This window comes from Syngnathus floridae, chromosome 21, assembly GCF_059516105.1.
Source record: "Syngnathus floridae isolate MCC-2025c chromosome 21, RoL_Sflo_1.0, whole genome shotgun sequence".
NCBI lineage: Eukaryota > Metazoa > Chordata > Actinopteri > Syngnathiformes > Syngnathidae > Syngnathus > Syngnathus floridae.
In genome coordinates, this window is record NC_142433.1 from 8,277,006 (window position 1) to 8,304,131 (window position 27,126).

The window sequence follows — 27,126 nt, forward strand, 5'->3', positions numbered from 1 at the left end:
CGCTACAATTATGAGACCTAATTGACTGTTTTAAATGCTTCTCCGTTCCATCACACCTGATCATTTGAGATTAGCTCATCGGCAAACTATGCCCAAGCGATCTGATCTCAGTCAAGCATTTGAACTAGGATGAATGGGGCTCTCAAGGACCAGATTTAGAGACCAGTCTAAAAAAATAAAGTAATAAAAATCAACAAAAGAAATGACTTACATTGTTTGATTCTAAGAAAAAATAGCAACCATTTGTTGCAACCTGTCTGTACTACAATTGATAGCAACCAAAAGGAAAATGCAAATTGAACCATACCTTTGACAGTTTTATTGATGGAACAAACCATGTTTTTTAAGTTTTTACCACTCAACCGGTAATAATAATCATGGCTTTAAAATTAAACTCGACTTCTTCCCTATCATCCAAAGTCACCCTTGTCCATTTAAACACGCAATAGAAAAATATATACTTACTACTTTGTACAATACTGGTTTGGTCCAAACAAAAGTGGATCAGAAAAGCCAATATGCCTTTAGTCATCAAAGGCTCTCTAATTTGCATGTAAGCTTATTTTAAATGGATTTGGGAAACTTTGAATGTAGGAATTTACACAATAAATTCTAAAAACAAAAAAAAACAAAAAATGCTGAATTCAGAGTTTGATCACACAAAGCAAAAATCAACATCAGCGATTAAAAAAAATATCAATATTTACATTTTTTATGATATTCAAAGGCCAATTAAGAGAATTAAATGAAAGAGCAGTAAAGGGAAAGTGAGTGTGAGGAGTGAGGAAAAAGACAGGAGAGACTCCACAGTGGGCCAAAAACATGAAAACATGAAAAGTATGCATCTGCAAAGTCCTCACTCAAGCGGCAACCTGCACGGTGCACATTTCAACACTCCGTCCTTCCCCGTTAGCAGTCTATCCAACCCTACTCTCCATTTTGTTTAGAAACATTCATTTGCTCGCTAATAATAATCGCTCACTTCTCACACACACACACACACACTTCCAGTCTGTACATTAGGGAGGTGGGGTAAGAAAAAAAGCAAAAAAAAAAAGCAACAGGCACGCTCAACCCTTTCCATACAGCGCGCGTTGGCATATCACAGCCCAACAAAGTCTCTGCTTGTACATTAAAATCGACAGAATTCTGCAGCGAGCAGTTGTTTTTGTCGTTTTATTACAAAAAAGAAGCCTCGGGTCAAGCAGAAAATAGTGATATGTCTCTCGGTGTCTTTGATTGTTGTTGAATGTCAAGTGTTCAGTCAGAGTTGCCACCCCAAAAAGTCATTTCAGTCCAAGTTGAGCGCTTCTTTCTCAACCGGCCATCGACGTACGTCTATTTTCGACGTCGCACAGCTGTCTTGATCTTGCGCCCGGCAATTGTTTGCTGGCCGGCGGGTGACGATGGGAAGGATTTGGACGACCTACAAGATAAAATACTTCACTTTACAAATCCTGAAAAGGGAATTAATTTGTAAAAATGGTGGGGAAAAAAATAAAGATTGAAATAGAAAATTTGCCTTAAATAGAAATAATAAATATAATTTTGAACCCTAGAAAATAATATAATAATAAAGTGTAAAATATGCGCAACTTATGAGTCAAATTATATAACAGTGTACCGTGTAGAAATTAAAATGAATTATATGAATTGCACAGAATGGACAGAGGAGGTCGGCAATGTTCACAAGTTGATGGTCCAAGCAACAAAGAGAGGCCACTCACCCAATGTTGAAAGCGAGGGGTTGTGAAAAATTTAACCCGCCGCCAAGTGCAGGAGACGCTGCCGCCCCAGAACCGAAATTGAAAACTCCCGTGCTAGCGGTGGCGCCGAAGGCGCTGGGTCCTCCAAACTGAAAGCTTCCACCTAAAAGAAACACAATGTGAAAACTAGTACATCCAAACTCAGACAAGGCAAAAAAGGCCACTGGGACTTTGAACGACCTGGCGTGGAATTGGCAGTGGTGGCGCCGAAGGCGGGCGCGGCGCCTGCCTGCTGGCCAAAGACGGGCGCGGTGGCGGCAGGGGGTTTGGCACCAAACGCAGGGGTCTGCGAAGCGGCCGCCGTGAATGGCGAGCTGAAAGACGAACCGAACGCCGGTGTCTGGTTGGTTCCAAACTCTGCGGCATTCGAGGAGCTGATTAAGAAGGGGTTGGGAACTGTGGAGGACAGGAAATGACATCAGAGAAAGGCGCACTTGCTCATTCAAAAGTTGACACAAATTCAAATTGACTATGTATAAATCCTTCACTTCATATAAGTCAACCTATTTCAGGAAAGAGTACAGACCTGCAGAGGATGTCGCAGATGGTGCAGATGCTCCAAAGTTGACAGAAGGCGCAGTGGGAAGTGTAGTGGTGGGCGCACTGAAGATGAAGGGTTGCGCTGCCTGAGGCGGGGTTGAGTTTACGGGCACGACCGACGGAGCGTCTTGGCTCTGCCCAAAGACGAAGGCTTTGGCTGGGGGGGCGTTGCTAGCTGCGGGGTCAGCTGCGGCGCCCTGACCAAAAAGGATCAGTGCAGGAAAAGTGCTGGGAGTTGCAGTGGTGGAATGGGTGGGAGCGGGGGAGGGAGTAGGGGCGGGAGCAGGAGGGAGAGGCTGGGTGCTGCTGCCAAAGAGCCCGGCACTCGAGGTAGAGGAGGTGCTGCTGCTAGTGGTGGCGTTGCTTCCCATGAAGAAGAATGGCATTTTGGGAGGATCAGAGGCTGACGGGACGACATAACGATCGCTTCGTCAGTATTTCATGTCAAGCAGATCAGCGACAAGTCAGATGGTATTTGCACTCATTTTACTGTGGAAAGAATTTGCAAAGTGAATGTTTGTGATTGAACTAATTAAAATGCTACTAAAGGCAACACTGTGGTGTGCGTATTATTGGTGTCATGCTGTTGCTGTTTGTGTGAGTGCAGATGAATGTAATACCTGCAGCACTTTGTCCAAACACAAACGTGGAATTTGCAGTTGTTGAAATTGCTGCGTCGCTCTTGTCAGCTGGCTTCCCAAAAGCAAAAGAAGGCGGCTGCTGCTGCTCCGCCGGCACACTTGGCTCACCGAAAGAGAAGCCCCCAGAAATGGCCGGCGCGGGGTCGGCGTCCTTACTGGTGCCGCCAAAGAAGAAGGCAGACGGAGTCGAGGTGGCGGATGCCTCCTTCTTCTCCTCTGGCTTCCCGAATGCAAATCCGGGGGTGGCGGGCTTCTTCTCTGCGGGCAGCAATCCAAATGTCACGGCCCCGCGTGGCGTGGCGGGCGTTCCGAACATGGACGAGGCGGCGCCGGTCGCCGTGGCATCAGTTGCCGCGCTGTCGTTGCTGCAGCCCTTCTCCCGAGTGGAAGCAGTCGTGGGCGTGGCAACAGCCGAGGAGGTGGCAGCATCTGAGTTTTTTTCCTCAGGTTTGGAAAGGCCAAAGGCAAAGGACGCTTTCGAAGATCTGCTGCTTTCCGTGCTCAATGAGACCGGCCCCAACGAGACCCCATCGCCGGATCCTAATTTGAAACCAGCCGCGGGCTGCTCTGGCTTTATATCATCCGCCATTCCAAATTTGAAGCCCTCGGATGAGGTGCTGAACTTGAACCCCAGAGAGGCATTAATGTCTTTCGAAGGGGCTTCTGACGAGGGGTTACCGAACGAAATGCCAAACTTGAATCCACCCGATGAGGACGAGGAGGATTCCGACGTGGCCACACCAAACTTGAACCCTCCGGGCGCAGACTCCGAGGAACTGTTGGATGTGCCGAAGGTGAATCCTCCAAAAGTAGAGGTAGTAGAAGATGCTGAAGTTGACGAAGTACGAGAAAGAGTAAGCGTCTGCAATACTAGACGAGACCAATAAGATGAGTGGTTCCGTTTCTTACCTGGGGGCTCGGCCTGCGCTCCAGGTTTGGGGGCCTGACAAGCAACGCACTTGACATTGGCGGCCTTGTTGTGCAGTAGACATGTGTCGCAGGCCCACATGTTCTTGGGCGTCTTCAACTTGCTCCCGAAGCTGAATGCCGGCGCACCTGCACACACGCCTGTTAGGGAAAACACAATGTTGTGGTTTGGCAGGCGCAATGTGCATTATTTGCTTTATGGCAGGCTTGCATTTTATGGCTAAAAGGGCTTGTCAGTGATTGAGAGTAGCAAACAACATCGAGCATACCGGCTTGAGGGTTTGCATCTGCAACCTTGTGCTGTAGCACGCCAACATCGCTCTCCAACACTCCCTCTGGTTTCTTTGACGTGTCTCCAAATCCGTCAAACACGGAGGTGGAGGAGGGCAGAGAGGACGAGGCCTTGAGCCCCGTGCCGGCCTTGGCGGTCTCGCAGGCCACACATTTGACAGCTTCGGGCTTGTTCAAGACCAGACACGTGTCGCACTCCCAATTGGCCGGCACTTTAGAGAAGGGCGAGCTTACGGACATGCCATTGGTGCCGCCCTTTGGCTCCGAAAGTCCCGGGCCCACTGTTTTATTGTCCTTGGTGGCGGCGGCAGGCTGAGGAGCCATGCAGCAAGCGCACCTTGTAACCGATGGCTTGTTTTGCACTAAGCAGACATTGCAGCTCCACCCGGCTGGGGCTTTAACCAAGTCACTGAGGCCTGTTGAGGGGGCGGCAGCGGTGGAGGAGGTGCCAGCGGTGGACTGTGTGGAGGTCTCAGGCGACTTCAGTACGGTCGTTGAAGCAAAGCCTAAAGAACAGCGATTACAAATTCCAAACTTGCAGTCATGTGATTGCGTTAACACACAACTTTGATGAAATGGTGAGCCCATTTGAAGAGTGCCGTTAACCAAAACAGCTGCAAAGTTCTCCTCCATATTGTTTCACAAATGTCTTCCAATGATACGTCAGGCGTTGCGTGTCGCGCTTCTTACCGGGCGACTTGAGGAGGTCAAGCACGCTGCCCTGCTTCAGTGTCTTGGCTGCTTTGAAGGGGCCACCATCAAAGTCTTCTGTGCTTGCATTTGTCGTTATTTTCACTTGAAAGGAAATTCACACACAGCAGGATGAGCAAAACAAAAACTACCGGAAATTAAGCCTGAAATCACATAGCTTACCTGGCGCGCTTAGCTTCCCGTTTGACATGGAAGGGCCCATTTTTGTTACAGGTGCACTGAATGTGAAGCCAGCCTGCAGAAAAAAATATTTATACAGTAGTCCCTCATTTATCACATTTACCCCGCCCTTGATTTTCTTGTCAACTTCATGTGGCGAAAGAGCACTTACTGTAGGGGAGAAGTTAGGAGGACTAGCGGGGACCGCTTTAACAATGGGCGAGGAGAATGTAAAGGGTGCACAGGGGGGTGAAACGGAAGTGGCCTAAGGGGAGAAAGGAGAGAGAACAAGCTGCATTTGGCTACGGTGCCCAGACACACTTTCTACCAAAGACGGACGGACCTTAGTTATTGCCGTCTCCTTGACACGGTTGACACTGGAGGCGGCAGAGGTAGCAATGGGGGGCAACGGGGAGGAGAAGCTGAAGGTGGGCAAGGCAGATGTGCTAATGGGAAGCGAAATGGGTTGAAGGTCTGGCGGTTCAGTCACCTGAGGTCAAAAGTAGAAAAACATTGTGCCACCTGCAACTACGTTTGGAACACCAATGAGTATTTTTAATATTGATTAATATATCCATTAAGCAAATATAATTAAAGTCACTGTTTGCCAATTACTGATTATTGGGTATTGTTTGACGGTGACAAAATCAACAAAGTCATTTCGACAGTTCTGGTACGTACCTTGTCATCCTCCATGCGTTTGGAGGACATCCGTGTGGTCTTGCGCTCGGTCTTCATCTTACCACCTCCAGAGCTGCTGGGAGTAGGCGTGCTAGACATGGGATAGACTCCACCACCAAACCCAATTGTGCTTTGAGATGGGCCCGCGGGGCTTCGATCGGGTAGCGGGGGTGATTGTCTTGTGGGCTGTGAAAAACGGAAAACGCAACCCGGCAAAATCAGCACCGGCAAGGAACTCGGACTGTACTTGAGGCAGCGGGAATAAAGCCCACCTTGTCCCTGGGCACCTGGTCCAGAGTGCGTATCGGCCCGCCTGGGGTCAAACTGGGCCTGAAGGAGACAGTGCGGTTTGACGAGCCAATAACAGCGGTGGGGACCACCAGCTTTTGTACGGGCGGGAGACTGGAATCGTGCTAAGGAAATTAAAAAGAACAACAAATAACATTTTCATCACATGTAAAACACAACAGCCACTCAATATCGCTAGAAAAGACTAAATATCGATTTTTTTTTAATCGTGTTGAGCGCTCTAGTAACGTTAACATTTAAACTGCAGTGGCAAAGCAGCTACCACAGGGGTGTGTGTGTGTATGTTGTTGGAATGGCGCAGCTGTCGCACAGCTGGCACGATCTGCCAGTTGTTGCACCAAATGCTAGCAGGCTGTTGGATAAAGTCAAAATGAAATCACCTACCCGTTTCTTTTTGGCCTGCAAATGTGACACATCAAGATCGCCGTCATCAACTGACTGGGGAAGGAAGAAAAAAAAAAAAAAAAAAGAAAACAAACAATATTAACCATCTTTCATATGTATTTATACCTAATGTAAATTATGACTAAAAACAATTGCTTCAACGTTTTGCTGATATTAACAGCGACATGGACAAAATGGCGGACACTCCAGTTTACCATTGAGTAGGATGCTGCACTTGCTGCTGCTGGGATCCTCTTGGCATCCTGGGGATGCCAAATTGAACTGTGAGCTATTTGAAACTCAATTTTGTGTTTGTGTGCGTGTGTTCGTACCGCCAGAGGACTGGACATGCGCTCTAAAGACTGCAGGATACGTCGGGCCGTGGCGCTGGTCACCCCACAGGGCTGCACACCAGCCGGCTTGGCTTTAATCTGCCTCCTCACCGGGGCCTGAAAGATCACGCCGACAATTTTCGTCAACGGCTCGCAACAACTACTGAAATTAATAGCTCTGGGGGACACGCTGTGGTTTTTGCGGGCTCACATGGTACGGCGTTCCAGGGCGCGTGCGTGCGCTTCTGACAGCAGCCGCCCCGCCATATGTGGTCTTGCCAGGGTAAAAGGGGGAATCTCCCAGCTGGCTGGAGTTCAGCGCTGTGCTGTTCAGCGTCGACTGGAAGCGGAGAGGCATTCAAGTGGCGTTACTTTTGCATAGTCAGGATTCTTATCACAACAGAAAAGGACATATGAGCAAGTCCTCACAACAAAGTAGCTGCGACCACTTGCATGAGACAGCCCCCCCCTCAAAAAAAAAAAAAAAAAGTCACAGTTGAACTTTTCAGGGTCAAGACTCACATTGGCAGAAGTACCAAAGATGGACAGGTTGAAGGCAGGCCTCTTCAGACTTGACTGAGAGGGCTGCGGCACAGATATGCTCCGGTCTGCGTCCGGGGTCCAAAGCTGCGGGAGCGACGCCACCTTGGACGCCGGCACGTCTGCAAGACACAACAACGTAGTATACACTAACGCATTTGGTTTAGAAATCAACGGCTGCGGGTTGAGTACTAGACGCAATTTGAAAAAGGTTAACGTTCCTGTGTACCTTTGTCAGAGGCGCGCGAGGAGAAGCCGCTGGTGGTGGAGATGTTATCGTCGTCATGTTGCGAAAGGTTGTCCTTGATCTCCTTGACCAAGGAGAAGCCGGTGGAGAAGGGCCCTGGCGCCGATGAGGTGGAGGGATGCGAGAACAGGCCGCCGCCCAGTGTCGGCGACGAGGTCTCCAGCGGTGAGAAGTGGAGGTGGGAGTGGCTGAGTGGTGGGCGGGACAGCACGTAGTCCTGAAAGTTAAGGGCTGCCCGGCTGGTCGAGGGCTCTGCAGTGGGAAAGCACAGCGTTCAGAAGAAACAATTTTAAGCTAAAGACTTGAGATGTCACTCAACACTTGCAAACATTTATATGAGGAGCATTTTATTGTTGAAATACAAAGCAGACCGTTTTAGGGAACATTTGCACATTTTCATTTATATTGTATCACATTTGAGAAATGCAATGGTAGAAAATGTGTTTTTCATATTTATATGGCAACAATAAAACCACAAACCTGTGTGACTGGTACTTGGCTCGGGTGAGTGACTTCCAAGGAGAGGGGGCAGTCCCTCTCTGCCGCCGTTGGGAGGGGGCCGCAGACAGTTCTCCGTCACATCCAGCGCTTCTTTGCCTCCGCCGTCACCGTCTGCACCTCCTCCCGCTTCACCTTTCGGAGCCTCTTCGTTCTTGAAGTAGTTCTGAAGCCAGGAGGGAACCAGGCTCTTCACCGTGTCGGTCACTCGGCCGATCAGGCCTGACTGCTGGCGACGGGGGAGAAAAAAAAGTGTTGCTAAATACTGGTCGGGCTCACCGCCTGGCACAAGTATAAAAAAATATAGTTTTTTCTGAAAGCTTACACATGAAAGCGTTTGTCAGCTCAAAAACAAAAAGACATACAAGTAGATTATTATTTTTTTTTTATTTCAATGCTTAAGCGCAAAATCGGCATGATAATATTGGAAGATTGGCCAGAGTAAAAAGTCTATGAATTAGTTACAGCTTGAATGTTACTCGCGGCCACAGTGGACCGGACAAGCAATTCCTCAGGTGCTGTGAGAATAAAAGTGGGTCAGTCACACACACGCCTGCTTCGTGAGGCCCCTTTAAAGACACCTGCAAAAGCCAGCTTTTGACGGCCTTCTTACCGGCGTCATTGATAAACAATCACATTTTGGCATGATGCGTCGCTGATTAGAAGGGCACAGTTGCCAGAAAACACACACACACAAGGCGCCAGCATCGTCAGAAAAGACGTCAATTTCGGCAGGATCTTCGCCCGAAAGGCGACAAGGGGCTTATTTACAAGATATGTCAGGCCTGCATGCACTTTAACGCGTGTGCAATTATGTGCTCATCCATAGCGCCTCACTCTCATAAATACTACTTTGCTTAACAATCTTATTTTGCTTGCCTCAAAAACAATGCAGTTGCACGAAGCCCATTACTATATCTATGAATTTTGGTCACGTTTCCAAATACTTGTTTTACTCAATGTCATTGGTTGATGTAAGCGTACCTGGAGATTATCAACAAATGAATTAAAGAACAAATTTGGATGTGAAGTGGCGCTAAGAATTCGGAAAATCAATCAATGCCATGACACAGACGGTGCTAGATGTTAGCTTGGAGGCTAATCAGCTGATTGAGGGTTAATAAACCTCCAACTCAACACCATACTGGGAATTGCTTTAACGTTAAAACGGGGGGAAGAGAATGGGACTTTTGGTTACATTAAAGCACAGGTATGTTCTAAAAAAATATATTTAAGGGGGCAGTTAAGATGCCATACAATGCAACCATGTGGGGCTCTTTAACAGCTTCCTGCGCAATCTAGCACGGCTAGCGTTAGCCAGCCCCCCATCCCCCCCCCCCCCCCCCCCCGCCACACAACTTGCACTAAATTCTCTTCAACCAACAGCGACACATTATTAACAAGTCCTTATGACGACCTGTAACAACAAAATCAAGTCATTTGATTGAAATAAACAGACAAACTACGGCCCTGACGAGCGTGGCGAGTGCAACAATGCGACTGCTTGCCTGCTAGCTTCGCTAGCATGGTAGCGACTTCACTATGCTTTCTTTCCGCTAATTCTCCAACGACAAAATTCGCCCCACTGACGCAAGTGTCGTCGCACTCCACCGCGGGTGGGTGACTTCATCCACTCGGGTCAAGTCAACGAGCTGACAAGGAAGCTGTCCAGCGAGTGCGTTAGTTAAAGCAGGCAAGGCACCTAGCGGGCTAATGGCTTAGCTTCCGCTAGCACGCTAGAAGCGCGTGGAGGCCACGACGAGGCCGCAAAATGTCTCCCCTAACTTAAAACAAAAAAACTAGTAAGAGAGCCCGTCGCCTTCGTCGTTCGTCACTGTCGGCTAAGGTCAGGGGTTCCGGGCGTGGACTTTGAGGGGGGGTTACCTGCTTTGTCTTGGCGTAAGGTTTGGAGGCGACGTGATATCTCCTGCTTCTGATTTTCCCTCCACCCGTGGCCGCCATGACTCTTGCGTCGGAGAGTGTGTCCAGTCGATGTTTCGGCGCCGGATTGCTGTCATCTAGCACGGTGCCTAATGCCGCAGGGGATCCTGGTAAATGAAGTCAACCGGTGTACAATTGACAATGGCCTTTGCTTGCCCACAAAACAAACAAAAAAATACAATATAAAACTCAGTTAATTAGACAAAACACCATTATATTGTAAATTCACTTACAAATAATCTATTATTTACCTAATTATGGTTTGAATGCTATGTAAAGGTGTTTATTTGAAAACGAATGACGTCAGACAAATTCCTTCCATTTCACTCAATTTTTATAAATGAAGCGTTACTAGTGACAAAGAGGCCACGGAATGGCTAAATACAGACCTTATACTGGTTGCCATGGCAGCTGGAGCAGACGAGCCCCTCCAGCACTCACGAATTGTAATTAAACCGCCACAAATGTATTACCAAATCAACGAGAAAGCTTTTTTTCCCTTCATTTTAACGTGCAAACTACATAAAATATAAGTAATTGTTGTGAGTTAATAAACAAAATATCTTCAAATCTTCAAATAAAAAAAGCTAAAACAGGACTGGTTGAGGTTGGATTTAACCACAGAACGAAGTAAAAAAGAAGAAGAAATTGTACTATTAGTAGTGTTTAAATAAATAAAATTGACAACTGGGAGACTTAAATTAAATTTTATGAAACGTTGTTCAGTTTTAGAATGATTGTATTCACTCAAGACGTTATTAAACCAGAGTTAATAAACCTAAATTTTGCAATCGTACCCCCCGTAATGGCTACATGGTACATTCGTAGGACGACGCATTTCCGGGTGTGCGTACATCGCCAGTGAAAAGCAACATTTTACATCCTAATGTTTGTTGCGTCTGCGCAGCGGTTTACCAGTCAAATTTGATTTTAGATGGTGAGTAAACACTTCTTTCTGCGGTGTTTCTTTGAAAATGTTCGCGAGCATTAGCATGTTTTGTTTTTAGCCACCATCGATTAATACAGTATCATAATACGCAGGAAAGAAGGTACTAAGAAAAAAACAATAGAATGCAATAATAAATGCAAAAATATGTTTGTCGACTTGAATAAAACGTATAAAAATAAACCCTCTGTATTTGTTTAGCAGAAGCAAAATGGCATCTTCCTGTGTGCAGCTGTGTATCAGGCACAGACTTGTTCTTCCGCTGAAGACGGTGGCTTTGACCGTCTGCACTCAAGCTCGTCGCTGCCATACATTCATGAGGCCTCGTCGACCTCCCGATATCTCTGGGACGCAAACAAAATATCAGCAGAGACCATGCATCTGCTTTTATAGCAATATGATCTCCAAACAGGAAGACAAAGAGTCAAACCAGTTAATACACTTCAATGATGATGTGTCGTCAAATGAAAGCCCCACATCGTTCGGTACGTACTACGTGTGGACATATTATATGGAAAGATCTTGCTAGGGAGGCGACTATGTTTTCTTTGTCTTCAGATCAGGATGCTGCCACCAGATTGCACGCGCTGGAGGAGATCAGCGACGAAGAGGCTGCGAGTCTAACACCATATCCGTCCATCCCTCCAGCCTCCGCCTCTCTCAGAGAATACGTTGACCAGTCAGAGATGCTTGTAAAACTAGTGCAGCTTGGTAAATACTGAAGACGCACGCAAATCATATAGTTTTGCAGCATTTTTGATAAGGCCTCCCCGGCAGGGGTGAACCTGTGTAAGCTGGAGCAGAGGCCCAATGTCGGCTCCATGCTGCTCCATCTCGTCTTTGATAAGGACGTGGCTCCGAGGCTGCTGTTCCTCAAAGGCATCGGCGTGGACGACTCTCATCTGGGCTACGTTCTCACACGCAACCCGTTAGTCCTCACGGAGGATTTAGAAAACCTTCAGGCCAGGTGACGAAATGTTGCCTCTAAACGGGAGAATTTTTCCCAGACTCCTTGCTGGTACAATTCTGAGAACCTTTATTACCTGGCAGGCATTTTTACATTTTGTATTTCAAACATTGTTAACTCAACTGTTGTTGGCATTTATCAGAACCACATTGAAGGTCTGCTTTTGACTGTATGGAATCAATCATGTTTTCTCACTCTCTTCTCCAAGGGTGAACTATCTCAAGTCCAAAAAGTTTACGGCCGAGAATGTGGCATCGATGGTGTCCAGAGCTCCTTATCTTCTCAACTTCAGCGTGAAGAGGCTGGACAACCGTCTGGGTTTCTATCAGCAACAGCTGGGCCTCAACGCAGCCAACGTAAACATTTAATGCAACATCATCACTTTGTTGTCTGAGATGAGGAATGACACAGATGCTAATTTTCATGATGACATTTCAAATGAGATTTTTTTTTCTTCTATCCAGACTCGTAACATTGTCGCACGTCTGCCCAGACTGCTGTGTGGCAGTTTGGAGCCAGTTAAAGAAAATCTCAAGGTGATAGCATAACAAAAACATGTCATCGCCTGCTTTTTGGGACATTAACATTTGAACATGTGCGTTCCCGTTCCAGGTGTGCAAAATTGAGCTGGGCTTCAAAGCCAATGAGATCCAACACATGGTCTTGGCTGTCCCCAAAATTCTGACGGCCAACAAGCGAAAGTTGACTCAAATATTCGACTTCCTCCACAACACCATGAAGGTGCCACATCACCTGATCGCCAAGTTCCCACAGGTACGTTGGACTTCACCTGCCGTGTCGTAGTTGACCCAAGCATCCATGTTCATTCTTTTTTGTAACCTCCACCAGGTCTTTAATAACAAGTTCCTGCGCATAAAAGAGCGCCACTTGTTCCTGCAGTACCTGGAACGGGCACACTATGACCCAGATCAAAGCAGCTACGTTTCTCTGGAGCGCTTAACATCATCTCCGGATGCCACTTTTTGTACTGAGGTGGCTTTAGCCACGCTGGAAGATTTTTACGTCTTCCAAAAGACGCTTTAACGTAATATTTCTTGGCGTGGTGAAATTGGCTTTTTCTGTCTGTGCCATTTAAATTTGGGCGAGAGGCAGGTTCCACCCTGGACTTGTCAGCAATCACTCACGTCACACAAACACGCACTTGCTCACATTCACACACTATAAGGACAATTTAAAATCTTTAGGGAACCTAAACTGTGTGTTCTTGGACAGTGGGACGAAACCGGAGTACAGGTATCCAGTGTTTTTCAATGGGCTTTTTGGATGTAAATGTATTTTTTCCTTTTTTGCTATTTACAAAACCCCAATGGTACTGTACACTGTAAAGGGAAATGTGCTTTTGGGAGTTTGCAAACATATTTTTAAGGTTGTGTTAAACTTATAATCATATTAATATCTAGTATTGGAGTGCTCGAGTGGATTGGTGGGGGCCGAGGAATGTGCAGGCAAACTGCATGAACTTGTTTTCTTCGAAGTGTTGTGGAATAGGCCCGGATAGGGAGTACCGGAGGAGACCACCTCAAGGTCGGTGAGGAACGAGAACAACAGCACGTCTATGAGACACGGCTTCGAGGGGAAAACCCAACCGTCTGACCTCAGCGACACCTGGACCGGGGAGGAGATGGCCATCGACCAATCATCTCACAATATTTTGCATGCTTTAATATTCATATTGTGTTTCTTTAAAACTGGGCAACCCGGAAGAAGTTTTAGTTTTAGTGTGAGGGACCCGGGACCCAGGCCTGTATTAGTGCGCTTTGTCAGGAATAAACAATTGGTAAATTTGGTCTGATTGATCTACCGGTCTTCTCTTTGACAGAACGAACTCGCAAAATTGTTAGGTGCGCCAGTGTGTGGATTAGGACATAGCAATTTATGTGTTAAGTGTTGATCGCAATTTGGAGTCAGATCAATAACTAGAATCCGTAACCTAACAACTGCCAGCACTGTATTACACTTATTGAATTAAAACCAAATAATAGCTCACATTATTTTTATCTGAAACTATATGTAAAATGTGTTAAATTGCATTTGAAATTTCACGTTTTCTGTAAAAAAAATAAAATTGTCCAACTCGATTTACGCATACGCCTCATTTCCGGTGTTGTGCTCGATTTGGTTCCCCCGTGAGATTTTGTTCCCCCTGCCGCGGGAGCGCGCACAGCTTGTTTGGAAAGCGAAAAACCGATGCCGTACGGCGTCGTACGGCGTCAGCACTATGTTGTTTTCAATAAAAACATGAAGAACTCACGTTTGCGTCAGTCAATTTTAATTTTTATAAGGGATTATTGTCATTTGATGTCTTTAAATTCATCCGCGTTCTGCCATTGAAGCGGGGTGCATTCAAAGACCTGTCGTAAAGACGGAACACTCACTCACTTCACCAAAAAGCAAGGATATAATTACGTGAGCTCTTTGCATAAACCTCGATGCAAAGAAACTCCTCCTTTTGGGTACCGTTACATGCTACAAGGGGTATATATTACAAAGGAGACTTTATTCTTAATTGTAATCATCATTCATCCATCCATTTTATTACTCAGGTATTTTCAAAGCAAATTAATATTGTTGCATTTATTAATTTGCTTTAAAATGACAGCGCAATATAATTAAAAGCTGACACTCTAGCAATGTCAAACGTGTTAGTTTAAGAAAAAGCCAAGATTGTGATCAAATCTTTCATAACGACAATGATTTGAGTGAATTGATTTGAATGAATAATTGAGAAGACATTTCAGTTCTGAAGGCTCCTTTTGTCCCAAGCAAAGTGAAAGGTGGTGGGATAAAAATTGTAACAGGAACGCTATAAAAAATGTCAAGCCGTGAATATTTGTGCCCCCCTCCCATTTTGAGAACGGTGAGTCCTGGACATCGACTGGCTTTTTTTCTGTCTTCCTGGGGGTCTGCTCAGGTAGTGTGGCAAATTTGAACAAGTTCCCTCATTCCTGGCCCAAGTTACAGGGGGGGAACAAATCCTCACGGGTGCCCCGTGAGGATATGTTCCCCCCCCTTATTTTGAGAACGGTGAGTCCTAGACTCCAGCTGTTTTTTTTCTGTCTTCCTGGGGGTCTGCTCAGGTAGTTTGGCAAATTTGAACAAGTTCCCTCATTCCTGGCCCAAGTTACAGGGGGGGAACAAATCCTCACGGGTGCCCCGTGAGGATATGTTCCCCCCCCTTATTTTGAGAACGGTGAGTCCTAGACTCCAGCTGTTTTTTTTCTGTCTTCCTGGGGGTCTGCTCAGGTAGTGTGGCAAATTTGAACAAGTTCCCTCATTCCTGGCCCAAGTTACAGGGGGGGAACAAATCCTCACGGGTGCCCCGTGAGGATATGTTCCCCCCCCTTATTTTGAGAACGGTGAGTCCTAGACTCCAGCTGTTTTTTTTCTGTCTTCCTGGGGGTCTGCTCAGGTAGTGTGGCAAATTTGAACAGGTTCCCTCATTCCTGGCCCAAGTTACAGGGGGGGAACAAATCCTCACGGGTGCCCCGTGAGGATATGTTCCCCCCCCTTATTTTGAGAACGGTGAGTCCTAGACTCCAGCTGTTTTTTTTCTGTCTTCCTGGGGGTCTGCTCAGGTAGTGTGGCAAATTTGAACAAGTTCCCTCATTCCTGGCCCAAGTTACAGGGGGGGAACAAATCCTCACGGGTGCCCCGTGAGGATATGTTCCCCCCCCTTATTTTGAGAACGGTGAGTCCTAGACTCCAGCTGTTTTTTTTCTGTCTTCCTGGGGGTCTGCTCAGGTAGTGTGGCAAATTTGAACAGGTTCCCTCATTCCTGGCCCAAGTTACAGGGGGGGAACAAATCCTCACGGGTGCCCCGTGAGGATATGTTCCCCCCCCTTATTTTGAGAACGGTGAGTCCTAGACTCCAGCTGATTTTTTTCTGTCTTCCTGGGGGTCTGCTCAGGTAGTGTGGCAAATTTGAACAGGTTCCCTCATTCCTGGCCCAAGTTACAGGGGGGGAACAAATCCTCACGGGTGCCCCGTGAGGATATGTTCCCCCCCCTTATTTTGAGAACGGTGAGTCCTAGACTCCAGCTGTTTTTTTTCTGTCTTCCTGGGGGTCTGCTCAGGTAGTGTGGCAAATTTGAACAGGTTCCCTCATTCCTGGCCCAAGTTACAGGGGGGGAACAAATCCTCACGGGTGCCCCGTGAGGATATGTTCCCCCCCCTTATTTTGAGAACGGTGAGTCCTAGACTCCAGCTGTTTTTTTTCTGTCTTCCTGGGGGTCTGCTCAGGTAGTGTGGCAAATTTGAACAGGTTCCCTCATTCCTGGCCCAAGTTACAGGGGGGGAACAAATCCTCACGGGTGCCCCGTGAGGATATGTTCCCCCCCCTTATTTTGAGAACGGTGAGTCCTAGACTCCAGCTGATTTTTTTCTGTCTTCCTGGGGGTCTGCTCAGGTAGTGTGGCAAATCTGAACAGGTTCCCTCATTCCTAGCCCAAGTTACAGGGGGGGAACATATCCTCAGCTGTTTTTTTTCTGATGATTTGTGCAGTGATACTGTTATTAATGCACTTTATCAACGTCTTTGGCCTTATTTGGGTCAAACAACTTTGTTTCTTTATCATATAACATACATAAAAATAATGACTTTAAACTTTATTAAGAAAAAAATATATATTTTTTTAAATAATGAAATAAAAAATAAAAAATATTAATAAAAAAAAAAGCAAAATGGTCTTCAAGCAAGGTTCAAATATTTAGCATTTATTTTCTTTACATGCTGTACACAAAAAACAGCCTTCGGTTGAAGGCTCCCCGACACATAAAAGATGGAACCACCTGCAACACTCGTCACACTGAATCTGGTAAACAAAGAAAAAAGCAAGATCATACAACGCAGCACATTTACAATAATTTACAACGCATGTGTCATTCAATATATTTCTTAATCATCACATGCATTAGTTAACAAGACTTGACATAATTACCCATCTGTCGTCTGTGTCATGTGTAGCTTCCCCACAAACAAAGCACAAGTCAGATAAATCATCTGTGAAAACAAAGACAGAAGAATTGCTATCGTACTTCCCTGTGTAAAACTTAACTGAGTTGTATATAGCATTGATAGCACAGTCAGGACCATTCTTTGGGTGGCAATAACATCTCTTGGGTGCATATTACTTACCAGTCTCTAATAGAAGTGTGGTGACAATTTGCAGCCTGTACCTATTTATATCGTGTGCCTTTGATGAGAAATCTATTTCTTCATTTGAAAGAAGATGTTCTGCAAACTGAAAAAGACAATGTCAGATGTTGACAGTGCATAAAGAATGCCTTAAATGTTTGCCATCTTTAGCCTATATATCGTACAAAAAATTCAACTGTCAGACAATAATTTGTTTTAGTTCTTTGTTGTATGAACTCTAAATTAGTTTTTTTGTTTTGAGTAATGTTTGATTAAGTTTTTGCATAATTGAGTGATACACATGACACAGACGACAGATGGGTAATTATGTCAGGTCTTGTTAACTAATGCATGTGATGATTAAGAAATATATTGAATGACACATGCGTTGTAAATTATTGTAAATGTGCTGCGTTGTATGATCTTGCTTTTTTCTTTGTTTAGCAGATTCAGTGTGACGAGTGTTGCAGGTGGTTCCATCTTTTATGTGTCGGGGAGCCTTCAACCGAAGGCTGTTTTTTGTGTACAGCATGTAAAGAAAATAAATGCTAAATATTTGAACCTTGCTTGAAGACCATTTTGCTTTTTTTTTTTATTAATATTTTTTATTTTTTTATTTCATTATTTAAAAAAATATATATTTTTTTCTTAATAAAGTTTAAAGTCATTATTTTTATGTATGTTATATGATAAAGAAACAAAGTTGTTTGACCCAAATAAGGCCAAAGACGTTGATAAAGTGCATTAATAACAGTATCACTGCACAAATCATCAGAAAAAAAACAGCTGAGGATATGTTCCCCCCCTGTAACTTGGGCTAGGAATGAGGGAACCTGTTCAGATTTGCCACACTACCTGAGCAGACCCCCAGGAAGACAGAAAAAAATCAGCTGGAGTCTAGGACTCACCGTTCTCAAAATAAGGGGGGGGAACATATCCTCACGGGGCACCCGTGAGGATTTGTTCCCCCCCTGTAACTTGGGCCAGGAATGAGGGAACCTGTTCAAATTTGCCACACTACCTGAGCAGACCCCCAGGAAGACAGAAAAAAAACAGCTGGAGTCTAGGACTCACCGTTCTCAAAATAAGGGGGGGGAACATATCCTCACGGGGCACCCGTGAGGATTTGTTCCCCCCCTGTAACTTGGGCCAGGAATGAGGGAACTTGTTCAAATTTGCCAAACTACCTGAGCAGACCCCCAGGAAGACAGAAAAAAAACAGCTGGAGTCTAGGACTCACCGTTCTCAAAATAAGGGGGGGGAACATATCCTCACGGGGCACCCGTGAGGATTTGTTCCCCCCCTGTAACTTGGGCCAGGAATGAGGGAACTTGTTCAAATTTGCCACACTACCTGAGCAGACCCCCAGGAAGACAGAAAAAAAGCCAGTCGATGTCCAGGACTCACCGTTCTCAAAATGGGAGGGGGGCACAAATATTCACGGCTTGACATTTTTTATAGCGTTCCTGTTACAATTTTTATCCCACCACCTTTCACTTTGCTTGGGACAAAAGGAGCCTTCAGAACTGAAATGTCTTCTCAATTATTCATTCAAATCAATTCACTCAAATCATTGTCGTTATGAAAGATTTGATCACAATCTTGGCTTTTTCTTAAACTAACACGTTTGACATTGCTAGAGTGTCAGCTTTTAATTATATTGCGCTGTCATTTTAAAGCAAATTAATAAATGCAACAATATTAATTTGCTTTGAAAATACCTGAGTAATAAAATGGATGGATGAATGATGATTACAATTAAGAATAAAGTCTCCTTTGTAATATATACCCCTTGTAGCATGTAACGGTACCCAAAAGGAGGAGTTTCTTTGCATCGAGGTTTATGCAAAGAGCTCACGTAATTATATCCTTGCTTTTTGGTGAAGTGAGTGAGTGTTCCGTCTTTACGACAGGTCTTTGAATGCACCCCGCTTCAATGGCAGAACGCGGATGAATTTAAAGACATCAAATGACAATAATCCCTTATAAAAATTAAAATTGACTGACGCAAACGTGAGTTCTTCATGTTTTTATTGAAAACAACATAGTGCTGACGCCGTACGACGCCGTACGGCATCGGTTTTTCGCTTTCCAAACAAGCTGTGCGCGCTCCCGCGGCAGGGGGAACAAAATCTCACGGGGGAACCAAATCGAGCACAACACCGGACTGTTCCTTACCCACGATGCACCGCAGTGCTCCCCAAAGTTCAACATGGCGGCCAGGGTACCAGGTAAAATTTTCCTCCCCATCAAAAAATATCGAATGTTTATTCTTCTTCTGAAGTGGGCACTGTCAAGTTAAGCAAGCAGCTGTGATATGTACCACTCGTTTCGAGTTCTGTAACGCAAACATTAGCTTGCTTTTGGATTCTTTTGAAACGCGTTTGTCCTTGTCCTGCCTGCTAGCAGATGCTAATGGCTAACCTGCATTTTGAGCTAATGTGCTCACAGTACACGAGGATTGATGACATCTCTTTAATATTCCCAAAGTGAATTAACGATTGCTTCGTATTAAATTCAATACTTCGTGACGTTGATGATCGCGTCTAAAGCAGTGTTTCTCAACCTTCCTTGACCCGATACAAATATTTCTTATCGGGAGAAAAGAAATCTTAAGGCACAGCACTTACCAAAACATTGCATAAAGGTGTATATGCAGGTTACTTATGTACATTAGGTTTTGATAACCCCTCACAACACCTTGGTTGAGAAACACTGACTTAAATAATTGGTTGTCAACGTTTTAGCATGTAAAAAGTAATATCAAGTTTGTGTGAAATACCCCCCCATAATAAAAAACACAGTGGCTTCGGGCAGGCTTCTGGAGAGTGTACGCAAATGGTACTATGGCTTGAGTGGCTTCAACAAGCTTGGTAAGCACACAAAGTTAAAATGACCTTCAATCTTCGAAGAGAAGCTCAATTTCGACTCCCCTGTGGCAGGTTTGATGCGAGACGACACGATATACGAGGACAACGATGTAAAGGAGGCCCTGCAGAGGCTCCCGGAGAACGTCTACAATGACCGCATGTTCCGCATCAAGCGAGCTCTGGATCTGTCTATGAAGCATCAGATCCTCCCCAAGGACCAGTGGACAAAATATGAGGAGGTACAGTAGTGCACCCTTTGCCCTCACATACAACATGTTGACAGCGCTTTTTGTGCGTTTAGGATGAGCCCTACCTGATGCCGTACCTGGATGAGGTCATCCGCGAAAGAAAAGAAAGAGAAGAATGGATGAAGAAATGAGTGAAAGCAAGAGAGCGGGGCCGGTTAATCCTTGCGCGAATATCCTTGGTGTTGTATTTAAAATAAAATAAAAGCCTATAGAGTCATTAAAGAGTCCATTTTGAAAAAAGGTCAGCTGTTTATCTTTATTGAAGTCAGCATTTTTGACATGGAAATTATTGCATACATTGTCATTTTCTAAAGTATGCGACATGGTCAAATGTTTTATTAGATTCATTAGATGTCGAGATGGGATACGGCAAAGCCCAGGCCTTCGGGTCAGAAGCGACATCGAGTTCCTTCATTCTACATGAAGGCAAAGATGAACATTGCATCAATGAAGCCACCTGACTGCTTAATTGTTCTTTTGTGCCCTCCTGTCATTGACTTCAGTGATGGTCGCCATGAAGTTCTCCATCACGCTGTTGAAGGACTTCAACATGGACACCCCCAGTTCATTGTTGGTCTCGTGAATATCCGGGTCGTAGACGCCCATGAGGGGGGTGCGCAGCTCCATGTCCCCTCTCCCGGCCCCTGCCAGGATCGCCAGCAGCTGCTCCCTGACCTCCCGGAAGAGTGCCTCGTTGTACCGCAGCAGGGTAGCGTCGTCCAGCGGGTACGCAGCGTCCTCTGGGTAGCATTCGCGAGGAACGGGAAGCTCCACATACCTCAGCTTGGAGAACCCCGCCGCCAAGGAGCTCACGAGCCTGCGCAGGGCCGGCGCGCTCAGAGGGTTGCCCAGCAGCTTGAGCTCCTCCAGCGCCCGGCAGCGGGACAGTGCCTCCACTAAGGCGACCCCATCCTCCACGCCGCACTCCTCCAACACCAGGCTGGCCAGTGAGCCCGAGCAGCGGCCCAGCAGCTTGACGAAGGCTGCGGCAAAGTCGTCAAGGACTAGGTGGCCGCTCAGGTCCAGGCGCATCAGGTACCCGCTGTGCAGGCTGTTGGCCAGATAGGTCATGTCCACGCGGCTCAGGCGGCAGTTGGCCAGCTCCAAGCTTTCAAGCGGTGTCTGCAGGGGGCTGATTTATTTTTATTGAATTTAAACAGATCATTTTAAGTAGTAGTATTGCAGTATTTGTACAAACCGGATTTGGTTGAAGTTGGGAAATTGTGTAAAATGTAAATGAATCCAAAATACAACAATTTGAAAATCCTTCTCAACCCCTATTCAATTGAATACACTACAAAGAGAACATATTTAATGTTCAAACTGATAAACTTAATTGTTTTTTCCCAAATAATAATTAACTTCAAATTACATGGCTGCAACACTTCCAATAAAAGTTGGGAAAGGTGGCAACAAATACAGAGAAAGCTGAGAAAAGCTCATCAAACACCTATTTGGAATATCCCACATGTGATCAGGCTAATTGGGTACCATGATTGGGTATAAAAGGAGCCTCCCCAAACATGCTCAGTCATTCACAAGCAAGGATGGGGCGAGGTTCACCACTTAGTCCACAACTGCGTGAGAAAATAGTTGAACAGTTTTAAGAACATTTCTCAAAGCAAAATTGCAAGGAATTTAGGGTTTTCAACATCTGCTGTCCATAATATCATCAAAAGGTTCAGAGAATCTGGTGAAATCACTGCACGTAAGCGCCACGGCCGGAAACCAAGACTGAATGACCGTGACCTTTGATCCCTCAGACGACACTGCCTTAAAAAAACGACATGAGTATGTAAAGGATATCACCAAATGGGCTTAGGAAAACTTCAGAAAACCACTGTCAGTAAATACAGTTCATCACTACATCAGTAAGTGTGGGTTAAAACTCTACCATGCAAAGCAAAAGCCGTTTATGAACAACATCCAGAAACGCCGCCGGGTTCTCTGGGCCCGAGCTCATGTAAAATGGACTGATGCACAATGGAAAAGTGTTTTGTGGTCTGATGAGTCCACTTTTCAAATTTTTTGGGGAAATACTGGATGTTGTGTCCTCTGGACCAAAGAGGAAACGGATCATCTGGACTGTTATCAACGCAACGTTCAAAAGCCAACATCTGTGATGGTATGGGGGTACATTAGTTCCCATGGCATAAGTGACTTACATTTCTGTGAAGGCAACATAAATGCTGAAAAGTACATACAGATTTGGGAGCAACATATGCTGCCGTCCAAGCGACATCTTTTTCGTGGACGCTTCTGCTTATTTCAGCAAGATAATGCCAAGCCACATTCTGCACGTGTTACAACAGCGTGGCTTCGAAGTAAAAGAGTCCAGGTTCTCCCCTGGCGCGCTTGCAGTCCAGACCTGTCTCCCATTAAAAATGTGTGGCGCATTATGAAGCGTAAAATACGACAGGGAAGACCACGGACTGGTGAACAACTGAAGCGGTTCATCAAGCAAGAATGGGAAAGAATTCCACATGAGAAGCGAAGAGAATTAGTCTCCTCTCTTCCAAAACGTTTATTGAGTGTTATTAAAAGGAAAGGTGATGTAATGAAGTGGTAAACATGCCCTTTCCCAACTTCTACTGCGCGTTGCAGCCATGAAATTCCAAGTTAATTATTATTTGAAAAATAAAATAAAGTTAATGAGTTTGAGCATTAAATATGTTGTCTTTGTAGTGTATTCAATTGAATATAGGTTGAAAATGATTTTGAAATCATTGTATTTTGTTTTTATTTACATTTTACACAATTTCCCAACTTCATCCGAATCCGGTTTGTATTGTATTGAATGCAGATGTATCGATGCAAGATTTTCTCTGAAACAAACTCACTCGGTCACTGCCAGTCCACTAAAGATGAATTTTGCATTCTATAGCTAAATTTGGTGTCATTCGTGGACTCCAAGTTTGGTCTCACCTGAGCAATTTCCTCAGGTGGCCCGTGAGCGTGGAGAATCCCACACAGAGCTCGGTCAGGCTGCCAAGCTTGGCCATCAGGTTACCGAGCACGCCCATCAACTGTTGCTCATCCGCTCCCAACCTCCTGACATCCAGCGCGCCTGTCGGCAGCGTGAGGGAGCGCAACCTGGGGAAGTCCACCTTGGAGAGCAGTACCTCCAGGTGGACGGCCTCCAGCGGGACGTTGTACACCACCTCCAGCTTGGTCACATGCTCGGGCTGGGCCAGCCGCAGGACGTAGAAGAGCTGCTTGAGGGCGAGCGAATCGGCCCGGAAGGTCACGAAACGCAGCTTGAGGGGCGAGTGGCGCGCTAGTATCAAGGCCTGCGTCACCAGCTGGTAGTTGCGGCCCGTGACGAAGCCATTAAGACGCACGTCCATGGCGGCTTCTAATGCCGAGGGGGGCACAGCGTCGTCGTCCTGCACGGCTGTCGCTGTCTCGTAGCACAGCTGGCTCAGCAGCTTCGTGCGAGCCCAGCGGCCCAGGGTGGTCCCGCACGGGCATTCCTGCCGCTCCACATCTTTCAAGGACGTCAGGTCCACAGCGCGCAGGCTTTTGGCATACGTGCTCGGCGGGGACAACACGTAGTCCTTTACAAAACAAAAACAACTGCAATCTGCTTACCTTGAATAATTCACAATGTTAAACCCGGCGGGGAAGTTAATTCTGAAACAGTTTGTGGAAAAACAAGCAGCTATACCTTCAAGCCGGTACAAAGTGCAGTGAGACACAGCCGGCAGGTACGCGAGGTAAGGTCGTCGGGGCAGTCAGGCGTCTCGCACAGCAGCTTTTGCAGGTGCAGCTCAGGCAGCGGCCATGTGCGCACCAATGCTCTCAACAACTCGGGCCGCTCGTGCAGGTAGCAGGCCTTGAAGAGGGGCGGGTACGCGTCAAAGGACACGCAGGCCAGCTTTTGCTCAGCACTTGGACCGCTGCAGACGAAGGCCTCACATGAGAGAAATCGCAGAGACTTCATGCTTTTGCTTCAAGCAGGTCACTGGCGCTGCCTTGTTTTGCTCTGACTGTTGAGACGAGGTCTTGCGGCGGCTGAGAGGGGGGGTGTTGGTTATTTATAGGAACAGCTGTCTCTCGTCCTTTGCCAGTCACCTTTGTGTGCTGAGCTGTGCTTGTATTATTTTTTAGGTGGTGGTGGGGGGGGGGGGAATTAAACTATTTTGGGGTTTAATTGTCATATTGCATCATGAAATTGAATTTTTACAGCTAACGATTTTACAAGAATCATCTTTTTTTTTTTTCAAGATAAAAAAGTAATAGTAATAGTACCTGTTTTTCTGTATAGAGTCAAAAGAATAGTCATATCTTTTTTTAGATCTGAAATATTATTGCGAATTAAGTGACAATTTATCAAGTTAAAATATATGCTTGTGAGAATTTACCCAGATTTGTTTTTCATTTGAGTTGTAAATTAATTAACTATTCTTAGTGTAATGTTTTTACTATTTCAATTTACAAACAAAATACTTTTAGTAAGAATACAGCTCATCTCAAGAGGAAAATATATATATATATATATGTATATTTTTTTTTACAAAACGAGGCTTACAAGGCATTAGACACAAAGGAAACAAGCAAAGCCAACTTAGTGACTGCAAGAAAAACAAACAACATATCACGTGACTGTTCAAGTCAATTTGAGTCCGTGTCTGTTAAAACGTCATCCGCACTACACGCACTCTTTGATGGCATGGGCGGGCGTGGGCCCAATGTGCATCCAGATGTAACCTTTCTGCGGCCGCACGGGGACAGTGGGGAAGGGCGCACTCCGTGACTTGAAGTACTCGGACGGCGCGTGACACACAAAGTCCAGGTACTCCATCTTCCTGGGCAGGTCCTCCTCCGGACCTCAAAGCAGACACAAAGAACAAATTACACACATGCCGCCATTTTGAAGGCCTGCAATTAATCTTAAATTCAGATGTTCTAGCTGGCTATATTAGTTTTATTTCTGTATCACAAAACCTGGCATTTGGCAGTGGGCGGCATCTCGCTCACCCAAAATATAGGTGCCGGCGTCGAAGTGGTCTTTCGGGCTAGCCTGTGTGGGAATGAGCCAGGTGAGCGCAGCACTCTTCTCGCAGTACTGGTCCTGAACGAAGCCTCGTATCTGGGCATAGTAGGCCTTCCCGTCCTCTTCGTCAGTCACCTTGATCACGTCGCCGATCTGGTAGTACACACCCTGCCATGGTGCCGTATTGCTTAGAAAAATCCAACGTGACGGCAGGGGGGCAAAAGGGTCCGAGTACCTTGTAAAACACCGACTCCGCTGTGATAATTGTGGAGACGGATTCGGGCGCTTTGATTGGCTGAAGTGCAGAGATGAATGTTTATGAGGCGGGGGACAAATAGTGTGCATGAAAGCCACAGATGTAGGTTTAACTTACATTTTTGAGCTTGAAAATGTGTCTCCTGCCCTTGCCTTTGGTGGACACTTTCTTCTCGGACGCTGGGGTTTTATACTTGGTGCTCCTCAGACGCGCCGACCGCCTGTGGATCTCCTGCTTTGACTGAACAGCACAATTTTTTTTTTTTAATCTGCTCCAGACAATACTTTGACAGTTGATTACACTTGCAAGTTTTCCCTGACATCTTTTCTGTGCTAACCTCCTCACTTCCTGCTTTTCCTTCTTCCCTAGTTGACCTACCTCTTTCCTATGCTCTTTCCTAGTTTAATTCCTCACCACCTTCTTTTTCATCTTTCCTTTCCTTCTTCCACTTTCTTCGCTCCTGACTCCAATAATTTTCCATTATTGTCAGTACCTGTAAAAAATTATCCAAGTTAATTTAAAAAATCTTACACCTAATGTGGCCCCACATGACTATTTACATATATTATATATATTTGAAGACGATCCAAGCGTATAGTTTGCCACGTGTATTTCAGTGCGATTGGTCCCAATCTGTCTCCTTACCTGCTTGCCTCCACCATTGCTGGGCTGAGTGCTAGACGACGCGGAGGCTGCCGACGGGCCGCCGCCACCACCGCTGGTAACGATGCTGCTCTTCACCGAGCAATTATTGCACAAAATCTCTCCCTGATTTCCTTTCTTCCACATGGACGACGAGTTGGTCTTGCAGAGGGCGCAGCATGGCTTCAGGCCCAGCGGCATTCTTCACACAATCAATAATAAAAATATCCTGCTAGCTGGTTTTCATCCGGAAACGCCATACAAGTGCACCGAAGACTGTAGGATGACTCCTTTAACGTGACGGCTAAACTAAGATGAATTTAGGTCGAAGAAGACCACTTATTACAATAAAATCGTCTTTTATAACGTGTATTTATTGATTGACGGAGCTAAAGAAAAACAAGATCTTCTTCGTTGCTGTTTTTGTTGTGATGGGTTTGCTGCCACCTGCCGAATTGGTGCTTGATGGTTTCGATTATCTAATGTTCTAATACAAATTAACGTTTCAGAAATAAAATGACCAAAAGCCAAAACAAATTAACATTTCAAAAAACAAACTGAATACTGTATGATGTTTTACAGACAATGTGGCTATGGTGTTTGTTTTGTGTCAATAAGTTGAACGAAACTTTTTAAAACGCAAGCAAAAGATATCAAGCCGCAAGCAAAAAAAAAAAAAATCTATTAAAAATACCAAACGCAAAAAAAAAAAAAAGAATTCAAATAAAAAATGCAAGATTGCAAGAAAATGATTGTGAACTGGTGTAAAATATTTTATTGCGCTCCCTGACATTTTGCTTCTGCTCCGTGATACTTTGCTTCTGCTACATGATATTTTGGTTCTGCTCCGTGATTCTTTGCTTCTGCTCCCAGTTTCTTTGATTGCAGTTTTGACAAAAACATGAAGCGTGGGTGGGATTTCCATGGGAGCAATCCTATTGGTGTTTTTGCGTTTAACGGACATTTAAGCAAGCGCATAAGCGGCTCTTGCGACGGGTACTCTGCTTCTGATTGGTTCTTCTAACAGCGCGACACTGACCAAATTACCGCCCAAAACGATCCGTGTGTGTGTGCGTGTG

General features: G+C 45.5%; 5 protein-coding genes and 1 long non-coding RNA gene across 10 annotated transcripts; 2 read left to right on the top strand and 4 right to left on the bottom strand.

The window, feature by feature from the left end:
* Nucleotides 1–304: 304 nt before the first annotated feature.
* nup153 (nucleoporin 153) lies at nt 305–10,073 on the bottom strand. Of its 3 annotated transcripts, none has more exons than XM_088364278.1 (21): nt 9,911–10,073; nt 8,009–8,255; nt 7,511–7,780; nt 7,264–7,403; nt 6,953–7,081; nt 6,742–6,858; nt 6,625–6,672; nt 6,410–6,463; nt 5,989–6,129; nt 5,717–5,902; nt 5,379–5,525; nt 5,208–5,300; nt 5,039–5,111; nt 4,856–4,960; nt 4,144–4,671; nt 3,857–4,003; nt 2,927–3,775; nt 2,293–2,709; nt 1,947–2,162; nt 1,728–1,869; nt 305–1,426 (listed from the first exon to the last, which is right to left on the bottom strand). In XM_088364278.1, exons 1-21 carry the CDS (start codon nt 9,986–9,988, stop codon nt 1,339–1,341), a joined length of 4,215 nt encoding a protein of 1,404 aa, XP_088220404.1. In that variant the 5' UTR covers nt 9,989–10,073; the 3' UTR covers nt 305–1,338. The 3 variants fall into 3 exon arrangements, with proteins under 3 accessions (XP_088220404.1, XP_088220402.1, XP_088220403.1); XM_088364276.1 differs by having other exon boundaries at nt 3,857–4,015; XM_088364277.1 differs by having other exon boundaries at nt 3,857–4,015; nt 8,009–8,252; nt 9,911–10,060.
* Nucleotides 10,074–10,776: 703 nt separating this feature from the next.
* Nucleotides 10,777–13,688, top strand: mterf3 (mitochondrial transcription termination factor 3). 3 transcript variants are annotated; one of them, XM_088364296.1, is made up of 8 exons: nt 10,777–10,904; nt 11,115–11,398; nt 11,472–11,624; nt 11,691–11,880; nt 12,089–12,236; nt 12,345–12,416; nt 12,493–12,654; nt 12,730–13,688. In XM_088364296.1, exons 2-8 carry the CDS (start codon nt 11,125–11,127, stop codon nt 12,922–12,924), a joined length of 1,194 nt encoding a protein of 397 aa, XP_088220422.1. In that variant the 5' UTR covers nt 10,777–10,904; nt 11,115–11,124; the 3' UTR covers nt 12,925–13,688. The 3 variants fall into 3 exon arrangements, with proteins under 3 accessions (XP_088220422.1, XP_088220423.1, XP_088220424.1); XM_088364297.1 differs by having other exon boundaries at nt 10,782–10,904; nt 11,118–11,398; XM_088364298.1 differs by having other exon boundaries at nt 10,786–10,904; nt 11,146–11,398.
* A 2,905-nt stretch (nt 13,689–16,593) lies between these two features.
* LOC148380469 (uncharacterized) lies at nt 16,594–18,185 on the bottom strand. The gene is made up of 3 exons (XR_015854760.1): nt 17,036–18,185; nt 16,839–16,900; nt 16,594–16,712 (listed from the first exon to the last, which is right to left on the bottom strand). It is a non-coding gene; the product is annotated as an uncharacterized LOC148380469 (long non-coding RNA).
* Nucleotides 18,186–19,170: 985 nt separating this feature from the next.
* Nucleotides 19,171–20,393, top strand: uqcrb (ubiquinol-cytochrome c reductase binding protein). The gene is made up of 4 exons (XM_088364333.1): nt 19,171–19,266; nt 19,840–19,908; nt 19,978–20,144; nt 20,207–20,393. Exons 1-4 carry the CDS (start codon nt 19,248–19,250, stop codon nt 20,282–20,284), a joined length of 333 nt encoding a protein of 110 aa, XP_088220459.1. The 5' UTR covers nt 19,171–19,247; the 3' UTR covers nt 20,285–20,393.
* On the bottom strand, nt 20,392–24,154 carry lrrc14b (leucine rich repeat containing 14B). Its single transcript, XM_088364291.1, has 3 exons — nt 23,821–24,154; nt 23,079–23,710; nt 20,392–21,285 (listed from the first exon to the last, which is right to left on the bottom strand). Exons 1-3 carry the CDS (start codon nt 24,094–24,096, stop codon nt 20,619–20,621), a joined length of 1,575 nt encoding a protein of 524 aa, XP_088220417.1. The 5' UTR covers nt 24,097–24,154; the 3' UTR covers nt 20,392–20,618.
* A 471-nt stretch (nt 24,155–24,625) lies between these two features.
* On the bottom strand, nt 24,626–26,484 carry gatad1 (GATA zinc finger domain containing 1). Its single transcript, XM_088364318.1, has 5 exons — nt 26,051–26,484; nt 25,523–25,645; nt 25,385–25,444; nt 25,134–25,317; nt 24,626–24,983 (listed from the first exon to the last, which is right to left on the bottom strand). Exons 1-5 carry the CDS (start codon nt 26,246–26,248, stop codon nt 24,805–24,807), a joined length of 744 nt encoding a protein of 247 aa, XP_088220444.1. The 5' UTR covers nt 26,249–26,484; the 3' UTR covers nt 24,626–24,804.
* Nucleotides 26,485–27,126: the final 642 nt, after the last annotated feature.

Coding starts and splice junctions, on each gene's coding strand:
- nup153 (XM_088364276.1), bottom strand. CDS start 9,988: ATGGCGGCCACGGGTGGAGGGAAAATCAGAAGCAGGAGATATCACGTC. Junction 4,672..4,855: donor TGACCTCCTCAAGTCGCCCG/GTAAGAAGCGCG, acceptor GCTGTTCTTTAG/GCTTTGCTTCAACGACCGTA. Junction 4,016..4,143: donor AGATGCAAACCCTCAAGCCG/GTATGCTCGATG, acceptor TTTCCCTAACAG/GCGTGTGTGCAGGTGCGCCG.
- mterf3 (XM_088364296.1), top strand. CDS start 11,125: ATGGCATCTTCCTGTGTGCAGCTGTGTATCAGGCACAGACTTGTTCTT. Junction 11,625..11,690: donor TGTAAAACTAGTGCAGCTTG/GTAAATACTGAA, acceptor CCTCCCCGGCAG/GGGTGAACCTGTGTAAGCTG. Junction 12,417..12,492: donor CAGTTAAAGAAAATCTCAAG/GTGATAGCATAA, acceptor TTCCCGTTCCAG/GTGTGCAAAATTGAGCTGGG.
- uqcrb (XM_088364333.1), top strand. Junction 19,909..19,977: donor GAGTGGCTTCAACAAGCTTG/GTAAGCACACAA, acceptor CCCCTGTGGCAG/GTTTGATGCGAGACGACACG. Junction 20,145..20,206: donor AGTGGACAAAATATGAGGAG/GTACAGTAGTGC, acceptor TTGTGCGTTTAG/GATGAGCCCTACCTGATGCC.
- lrrc14b (XM_088364291.1), bottom strand. CDS start 24,096: ATGAAGTCTCTGCGATTTCTCTCATGTGAGGCCTTCGTCTGCAGCGGT. Junction 23,711..23,820: donor CACTTTGTACCGGCTTGAAG/GTATAGCTGCTT, acceptor TGTTTTGTAAAG/GACTACGTGTTGTCCCCGCC. Junction 21,286..23,078: donor CACCTGAGGAAATTGCTCAG/GTGAGACCAAAC, acceptor AAAATAAATCAG/CCCCCTGCAGACACCGCTTG.
- gatad1 (XM_088364318.1), bottom strand. CDS start 26,248: ATGCCGCTGGGCCTGAAGCCATGCTGCGCCCTCTGCAAGACCAACTCG. Junction 25,646..26,050: donor GCAATGGTGGAGGCAAGCAG/GTAAGGAGACAG, acceptor TGTGCTGTTCAG/TCAAAGCAGGAGATCCACAG. Junction 25,445..25,522: donor ACATTTTCAAGCTCAAAAAT/GTAAGTTAAACC, acceptor TCTGCACTTCAG/CCAATCAAAGCGCCCGAATC.